Source organism: Lynx canadensis, chromosome D1, assembly GCF_007474595.2.
Source record: "Lynx canadensis isolate LIC74 chromosome D1, mLynCan4.pri.v2, whole genome shotgun sequence".
Lineage (NCBI taxonomy): Eukaryota > Metazoa > Chordata > Mammalia > Carnivora > Felidae > Lynx > Lynx canadensis.
The window spans coordinates 18,401,891-18,410,872 of NC_044312.2; the positions used below are offsets into that span (position 1 = coordinate 18,401,891).

General features: G+C 45.5%; 1 protein-coding gene across 2 annotated transcripts in view; it reads left to right on the plus strand.

Annotated features, from left to right (window-relative positions):
* The window catches only part of LOC115525502 (tubulin-specific chaperone cofactor E-like protein), a 145,985-nt gene extending 138,028 nt beyond the window's left edge, over nucleotides 1–7,957 (plus strand). For both annotated transcript variants that reach the window (XM_036064311.1, XM_030332722.1), the window contains 6 exons: nucleotides 968–1,131; nucleotides 1,571–1,819; nucleotides 5,441–5,603; nucleotides 6,748–6,835; nucleotides 7,130–7,246; nucleotides 7,822–7,957. In XM_036064311.1, coding sequence (XP_035920204.1) covers nucleotides 968–1,131; nucleotides 1,571–1,819; nucleotides 5,441–5,603; nucleotides 6,748–6,835; nucleotides 7,130–7,246; nucleotides 7,822–7,922 — 882 coding nt within the window. In that variant the 3' untranslated portion in view covers nucleotides 7,923–7,957. The remainder of the gene's footprint in view (nucleotides 1–967; nucleotides 1,132–1,570; nucleotides 1,820–5,440; nucleotides 5,604–6,747; nucleotides 6,836–7,129; nucleotides 7,247–7,821) is intronic.
* Nucleotides 7,958–8,982: the final 1,025 nt, after the last annotated feature.

The following is an 8,982-nucleotide window of genomic DNA, read 5'->3' on the forward strand; positions in this document are numbered from 1 at the left end:
TGAATGGATAAAGAAATTGTGGTTTATATACACAATGGAGTACTATGTGGCAATGAGAAAGAATGAAATATGGCCCTTTGTAGCAACGTGGACAGAACTGGAGAGTGTTAGGCTAAGTGAAATAAGCCATACAGAGAAAGACAAATACCATATGTTTTCACTCTTATGTGGATCCTGAGAAACTTAACAGGAACCCATGGGAGAGGGAAAGGAAAAAAAAAAAAAAGAGGTTAGAGTGGGAGAGAGCCAAAGCATAGGAGACTCTTAAAAAATGAGAACAAACTGAGGGCTGATGGGGGGTGGGAGATGGGTATTGAAGAGGGCATCTTTTGGGATGAGCACTGGGTGTTGTATGGAAACCAATTTGACAATAAATTTCATATATTTAAAAAAAAACAGTTGGCTCCAGAAATACAGCAAGGTCCCACCTTTCAGTGTCAGATTGTCCTACTTATATTTGGCAAACCATCTTGATTCTCTTCCTCCTGTTCCTTCCTGCTGTCTTTAAAAAAAAAACTCATTAACTCAAAAGGAGTGAGCAGGTGAAACTTACATTTGTTCCTCTTGGTCCTTGTGGGAAGGTCTGGTAGAAGATCTGGTGGAGGAGAGATTTTGAATTAGGACTTGAAGAAGATTTATATGACCCTGGGATAGCAATACTTCATGCTGTCCCCAGCTTGGGTTCCCACAGATAACTGGGGCCGGTTGTAGTTAGAATTCAGGGTACATGAATTCACCCTCTGTGGACACTCAAGGTTATCAGCCTGAAGGGTGCTGTTGACATCTAATGCGACATTTTTTGTTGTTGTTGTTGTTAGTAAATGCTGAAGCTAGCTCAATACTGACTTATACCAGCCTCTGGATTATGTATGGAATGAAGCCATTTCTCTACTTTCGGGGCTGTGGATTTGAAATGCAAGCCACTTATTCACTCCCCCCTTTAATGATTTCTGACCTTCCTTTGCAGTCCAATGGCACTCATATCATGTATAAAAACACAATCTGGATCGAAAGTGCCAACAACACTGGCAACATCATCACTAGGGACCGGACGATCAATGTGGAATTTTCGTGTGCTTATGAGCTGGATATCAAGATCTCTTTAGATTCTGTTGTAAAGCCTATGCTAAGGTAAAGAATCTCACGGGCTGTGCACATTGCTTTGTCTTTTCCTTGACAGTTGAGGTTAGCATAATCAAAATTGCTAGCATTTGTCTTTGAAGCACTGGGGAAGAAATAGTTCCTATTTTCTTCACCTAAATGCCTTGGACCAGCACTGTGTAACAGAACTTTCTACAGTGATGGAAATGTACTGTATCTGTACTATCCAATAAAATAGCTGTATATGGAAATTGAGCAATTGAAATGTGGCTAGGGGTGCTGAGGAATTGAATTTTTAATTTAATTTTATTTTAATTGCCACACGTGGCTTACGGGTACCATTTTGGACTTAAGACTTTTCTGTCGTCTGCTTTGCCTTCCCTCTGCATTTTCAGCTTGAAACTGGTAGTAACTGCATAAATATGATTGTTTGGCATTCCTCCTCACTGCATGCTTATTTCCCTTTCAGTGTCATTAACCTCACAGTTCCAACCCAAGAAGGCAGCTTCACCACCAAGATGGCGCTCTACAAAAACGCCTCCTACAAACATCCTTACCGCCAGGGTGAAGTGGTGTTGACGACTCGAGATGTGCTGTACGTCGGGGTCTTTGTGGTCGGCGCTGACGCCACACATTTGATCCTGACGCTGAACAAGTGCTATGCCACCCCGTCCCGAGACAGCAATGACAAACTCCGATACTTCATCATTGAAGGGGGGTGAGTGGCCTCCTCTCAGAGGACCGTCTGAGAGCTTTTAGGGTAATATTCGCCAGTACCAGTTTGTAGAGAAGGTTTTAGAGAAGAGAATGGGAAGGGGTATTTGTGCTGTGCATCCAGGAACTCTAATTCTCTGAACAAACCTGTGAGGTAGACATTGTAAGCCTCACTTCCTACCCTAGCAGGCTGAGGCTTCGGGAGACCAAGCCACTTGCTTCAAGTCACACAGCAACGTAGTGGTGGGTCCCCAAGTCCTGTGGCAGTCACTACAGGATGCTTTATTCTCACGGTGATCAGAGAGGGGATTGTGTCCTGCCTATTTGAATTGCAGTCTGAGAGAAATGGGGATCACCTGCCAAAGAAGGAATGCCACAACTACAGTCTGGTGAACAGGACATCCATCAGAATATAAAAAGAGCTAGAACCGTAGAAGAGGAGAAACAGAAGCACAGAATACACTAGAATCGTTTATAAAATCGATGACTTTTGTTTTATTCACTGCTATATGCCCAGCACCTACTGTGTGCCCTGACACATACGGAACAAAATTTATTGAATGAATAAAGAAGAAGAAAAGACTACAGACCAATAATAATTATTTTTCCTTTTTATTTATTCATTAAAATTTTTTTTATATTTTATTTTTGAGAGGGAAAGAGAGTGAAAACAGTGGTTGTGTGTGGGGGGGGGAACAGAGAGAGAGGGAGACACAGAATCCAAAGCAGGCTCCAGGCTCCGATCTGTCAGCACAGGGCCTGACACGGGACTCCGACCCACGAACTGAGAGATCATGACCTGAGCTGAAGTAGGACATTTAACCAACTGAGCCACCCAGGCACCCCAATTTTTCTTTTTTAAAAACACATACGGGTTATGTCAAGCAACGGTAATTCTAGCTGGGTATGAAAATCTACTAGTGAAAAGACTAACAGGAGAAAAGCATACAATATATTTAATACCAGTTCTCTGTGATACTGAAAGCCTTCATGAGGAAATGAGGATCTCAAGAAGTGGTTGAACCTGAGTATTTTTTGCTAGGTTAGGTGAAGAGTAGACGGTCACAGACAAGTATGAGAGGTCAAAGGGTATGAGGTCAGTGTGGTAAACGGGAGGAGCTTAGCAAAGCCTGTTAGGATTCTTCTTGCTGTCCCTCTGTCTTTGGAGATAAGGATGTTCTTTTCCTGCAGGTGTTGGGGGGGCACCTCTCACATGAGGGCCCTGTGACCTGTTTCAGGGACAAAGAGTCAGGGAAAGGTCAGAGTGACCTTTCTGCTTCTGCTTTTCTCAAACTCCTTCACCTTAAAATATTAAGTATGCCAAGGTGCCAGATTTGAGGGGTAGCATGTCCTGAATCCTATCCCCAGCCTGGGCCGACACCTACCCTGGCGTGTCAGGGAGCATTATAGATACTATAATTAGTTTTAGGGTTGAAAAGGAAGAGTTTTCCCAAAAGAAGGTGTGGTTCTGGGCAAACCATGGATAACCACTATTTTTGCAGATTAAACAGGTTCAGAGATGTTAGGTACACAGCTCACCCAAGGCCACTCAACTTACCAGGGGCAGAAGAAGAATCCTTCCAAGTATCAGGACACACCACCACCCTAAGTGGTCAGACGGGGCTTGTGGCAGGGGTCGCTGAGGGATTTGTCTTCCTGAGCTGGTTCTTAGCCTCCTTGGAGGCAAAGGGAGGGACTTGGTGACTATTGGGTAACTCACAGCATGGATTTCTCTCCTTCCCGTCATAGTCCTTTCCCTAAGGGATAGAGCTCAGATATGAGCCCCTGTAGTGTTGCAAGCCTGGTTGTAGGGTCTGTGCCTCCTTTGAAGGACACAGTGGTTGGCAGTTTTATTTTATTTTATTTTTTAAGTTTTTAAAATTTATTTTCAGACAGAGAGCATGAGTGGGGGATGGGCAGAGAGAGAGGGGGAGGAGAGAATCCCAAGTAGGCTCTGCACCATCAGCACAGGGCTCAACGAGGAGCTGGAACTCATGAACTATGAGATCATGATCTGAGCCAAAATCCAACACTTGACCAACTGAGCCACCCAGGCACCCCAGTGTTTGGCAGTTATAAGATAGTGTTTAATACACTTGACCCAGAGAGGAGAGAGAATGAGCGCGTGAGCATGTTCATAAAACTGGGCCTGCCCCAGGGTCTGAGCAAAGGCCTTCAGATGAAACTGTTGTTTGATTTTGTCCTATGAGGGAATTTTAACTCATGAGTCCTTCTGACCTTTCTTGGACGGATGTGGTTAATTGTTTTTCCAGTGAACTCATCTGGGCAAAAGCATGAGCAGCAAAATGGGTTCACTTCAGAATTTTGGGGGGCCATCTCTTCCTCCGTGGCTCTGCAGAGGGTGGCAATGGCACCCCCAGTGACTCACGAGTCCCAGGTCTGGCTAAGACGGAAGGCCTGGGTGAAGGTTGGAGTGCTGTGATCATTTTAGAAACTTTGAACCAATTTAGATTATTCAAATGAATAACAGTGACAAGGAAAAGTATGGCAAGTAAGTTTTCATTTCAAAGCATTTAAGAGATTATTGCCTTGAAGACTAATTATAAAACCTAATAGGTGTGGGGGTGCTGAAGGATAACTTCAGTTTTTCATTTTCCTTATCACTAAGCTGTTTAATCCTGTGGGCTCGGGGAAGGAGCGATTAAAAAAAAAAAAAAGAGTCACCATTTTTATCTTTATCATTTTTAGATAACTTCTTGGCTCCTATAGGCCAGCATTAGTGATGGCGGCACAATCCATTCATTCCCTCGTTTGTTCCTTTACAGAGATGTTTAGATACTTCCCACGTGCCCTGCAGTGTGTTAGAGACACAGTGAGGATCACAGCCTGATTTTTTGAGCTCCAGGAATCCAGGAAAAGCCACCTGTTCTTGCCCGGTCAGGGCAGTGCGAGGGGTTATTTGTAGAGAAGGGGGGAGCTATAGACTGGTGTTGGGGAAAGAGCGGGAGTAGGCATGGGAAGACTCCCAGACTGGGGAGACTTCATGTGGAAAGACCGTGGGGCCTAAGAGGCTGTGATGCATTTGGGGAGCTCTTAGGTAGCGGAGGCAGGTCTGTGTGCCTGAGGGAGGCCCGTGGCCCAATACCACAAGGGGTGGAGGCAGAGGGAGAGAAGAGGCGCACCTGCAGCCCAGGGAGCTTTAGGTCATCCTGGACTGGTCTTCCCTCTTCTCCAGCTCCCACCGACTTGAATATGTGGGAAGATGACCCAAGAGGGTTTTGATCAGGGGACCCTTCCCAGATGGATAACCAGAGAAAGTACAGCTGTAGCAAGGACTAATCGTGTGTGTGTGTTGAGTTGATATCACGACACTATGTCGGTCGGGCAGTAAAGCACGACACTATGAGGGGCAGAATAGAAACTGAGGTATAGGAAAGTCGGGGGCAGTTCCTGCAGTCATGTTGCTTTTATGCGCTTAGGATACTAGTTTGAGGTGTTATCCGATGCCTTTAAAGCCAACCATGAAAATAAAGTGGGAGTAAATGCGACACCCACACAGTCCAGAGGTCACTCTCAAAGGCAAAGACGTTTTTACCTATTATGATGGTTTTATATGAAATAGAAGCAAACGTGTGAAGCGAAGATCCCATTTTCCTCTGAACAGGTGTCAGAACATTAAAGATAACACTATCGGCATCGAGGAGAACGGTGTCTCCCTAACCTGTCGCTTTCACGTCACCGTCTTCAAGTTCATCGGGGATTATGATGAAGTTCACCTTCACTGTGCAGTGTCACTGTGCGATTCAGAAAAGTACTCCTGTAAGATAGTAAGTGAGAGTGTGAAAATGAACTGCCTGGCCCTATTTCTTGCTGCCCCGCTTTTCCCAACGTGGGGATCATGGACGCCAGGATCTGTGTGGCTCCTGAGAGTTCTTTGGGACTCACAGCACCTGGAAGTGGCTGAATTGGAAGCGTCCCCAGATGGGAAGCGTCCCCAATGGCTCATCTTTGGTGAGACCGTAAGAGAGAGGATGCGGTAGAATGGTGTCCATTTACTCTCCTTCTCTGTCTCTGAAATCTCTGCTGTGGGCATAGAGCACAAGACCAGGGTTTCTCAGACCTCGGCATTATTGACCTTTTGGACCAAATTGTTCTTGGTCGTAGGGATGGTTCTGTGCACCGTAGGATGTTCAGCAGCGCCCCTGGCCTCTGCCCACTAGACGCAAATAGCACCTCCTCCCCAGCTGCCACACCCCAAAAATGCCCCCCAACCCTGCCAAACATCCCCTGGGGGAAGGAGGGGGCAAAATTGGCCCTGTTCAAGAACCACCACACCAGAGTCTCAAGGAGCCAGGCCACCTGAATCTGACAGGAACAGTGGGACCCAGCTCCACTACACTGTAGAGGCAGACCCCTGGGTTCAGGAATTTTCTGCCAGATGTTCTTCAGACAGTGACTTTCCTGCAATTCATCCAGATCCACGCCAGCCGGTGGCTCTGGAGAGGCTTCTGGAGGGGCCGTTGGAAGGTGGTGACAAACCAATCATCTCTCCCATGTCAGGCTTACATCCGCACCTGAGATCTTATCACACTGATATCAGCTCCCTAACTTTTAATATTCCAGCTTCACGTTCTCCCCAATGTTTGCAGAATCACACCATGAATTATGGTCAGAGCTACTTACAGATGCCGCTGCATATCTTATTGCCCGATGTGATCCAACAATCCCCGTTCCTGGGAAGGGAGCATCTTTGCATCTAATTCTTGTGCGAGGAATATATTTAATTCTGCTCAACATAAAGCCCAGAGTCCCAGTGGGCTCCATGATCAAGAATGCATTGGTTCTAATTAATCTGAGCAGCGATAGTGCTCGAGGCTGGGACCACTGCCTCTTTCGGAGGTGGAAACATGGTGAAGAATAAGTTATCAGCTTAATTGTGTGAAATTTTCCCTCTGGTGTTCTGTCTTTCAGAATTGCCCACAAAATTCCAGGATCGCCACAGATTATACCAAGGAACGTAAAGAGCAGATCATTTCAGTGGGACCTATTAGGAGAAAAAGTATGTATGTCCCCTCAAAGCACATTATAAATGATTAAAACAATGGGATTTGAAGGCCTGGACCAACTCTTGGGTGTGTTTCAAGTACATTGTGAATCTGGCGAATGAGGAAGTTGAGGACACCAGGTGGAGAAGATGGGCCGCTTCTGTAATGAAGTCTTCTCACGGACTCCTAAAATCCCACGACAGCGTTGGGCTTTTCTTCTTCCTCTCCTCTGTTTAAAGTCTCACCCTGAGATAGGAGTTCAAGACTTGACCTGTCTGAAGTTGACTTAACCAGCTGCTCTTTTTCAGGGCTGGACTGGTGTGAGGACAATGGAGGGTGTGAGCAGATTTGCACGAGCCGGGTAGACGGGCCGCTGTGCAGCTGTGTGACGGGAACCCTTCAGGAGGATGGCAAGAGCTGCCGAGGTAAATGCAACCTCCCGTTCAGGGCAGGTGGCTGGGAGCACAGGGAGCTCTTTCCCCTGAGTAGGAGACATTCATCTGTGAGGTCCCCCCAGCAAGTGACCTAAATTCCAGAAATTAAGATGGGAAGATGGAGACAGCACCAAGGAATTGTAGCACCATCTTGGAGATAGAGAGAGATAGAGAGGGAGAGAGAGAGAGAGAGATTTAACCTTTGAGTCTTGTTCTTTCATCTAAAAGATGAAGGTGATTTTTTTAAAAATAAGATATCCAACTGTTTAAGGACCAAATAATGGTGCTCAATCAGGTCACCAAGTGTACCTGGGCTGTGGTTGGGACTGGGGTGTTTGATCCAACAAACCTTAGCCCATGGTCTCCCTGAGGTTAGCAGGACTCTTCTAAAGGTTGAGTTAATTCTGCTGCTTTCCTGCCTCAGTCAGCACCATTTGGATAAAGTGAGTCCTTGGCCGTGAAGAAAGTGGGTTCGTTTATTTGGTTGAGTACCACAGAGTGTTTCTGATTCCTGTCCAACAGGTATTTTCCTCCACAGGACTTACTCTGTTCCTCTCTGTTCACAGCATCCAATTCTTCCACTGAACTTCAAGTTTGGACGCTGCTTCTCATCATGACCCAGATTTCACTATGGCATTTTGTCTATAAATCAGGCGTGACCTCATAATTAACTCAAGGTTGCTATATAACGTACTGTAATTTACTTCAACTCCCTGTAGGATAAAAGGTGTGTACCCTTAAGTCAAAACCTATTTGAAAATGTCCAGCAATTCTCAAAGTGTAACCACCTGCCTCAAACAGTCTGAGTCCCAGAAATGAGTGAAATTCCAAGCTCCACTTGCAAAGCCCACAACGGGGCTTCTAAAAGCCAGTTGTGGAAAAAGCACATCACTTGCCTACAATTTCCAAACAGTTGTCACTAGAAACTTCGGTTCACGTGAAAAACCAGTAAAGGAAAAAAAAAAAATCCTGGTTAGAGAAGTCTGACCAGAAATCTAACCAGAGAAATCTGTCAAGCCAGTACTATTTCTGGATCATAGTTTTTCACAGAGAAAGGGCCTGTTGGAACAATGTTGAGAAGCAATGACTGGAAGGTTTGGGTCTAAGGAATCTTTCTGATGTTTGGAAGTGTCTGATCTCTGATACGTACGTGTTGCTCACTTCTGTTTATGATGAGCTCCTCCTTCCCTCCCCCCGTGTCCCTCAATCGTGCCATGGCAGCTCGGCAGATTGTTTGCAGACCCGGGGAACCCTGTCTCTATCCCCCCACCCGGACCCTTCTCTTTTACAAATCAACCAAATAATTTTTAATGTATATTATGCTTAAATAAACTTTGCGTTCAAGTATTCTCGTCACTCAGTGACTGAAGGAATTTTTGCTGATATTAGGCTTTGCACACCAAATAGCACGCTCTGATTTCAAAAATCAGCAGCGATTGGACCGGGTAGATAACTGCTGGCTAGAGCTTTAACAGGATTTTGTTACATGGCCATTCGCGCGGACTTACAGAGCATCAGCAGGACGTTACCAGGCAGCGTGGAAGAGAAGCAGGTAGTGTCCTCTTTTGTATGTGGTACACAAACTTGCATTTGCTGTAATTAACTGCCAAATGGGGGACTGCTAAATATATCTGTGGGCCGCCTCTCTTTTTTAAGGTTAAAAACAAAGTAAAACCCACTTCAAGTTTATTTTGAAGTTGTTTTGGATGGAAGCTGATGGTATTTTT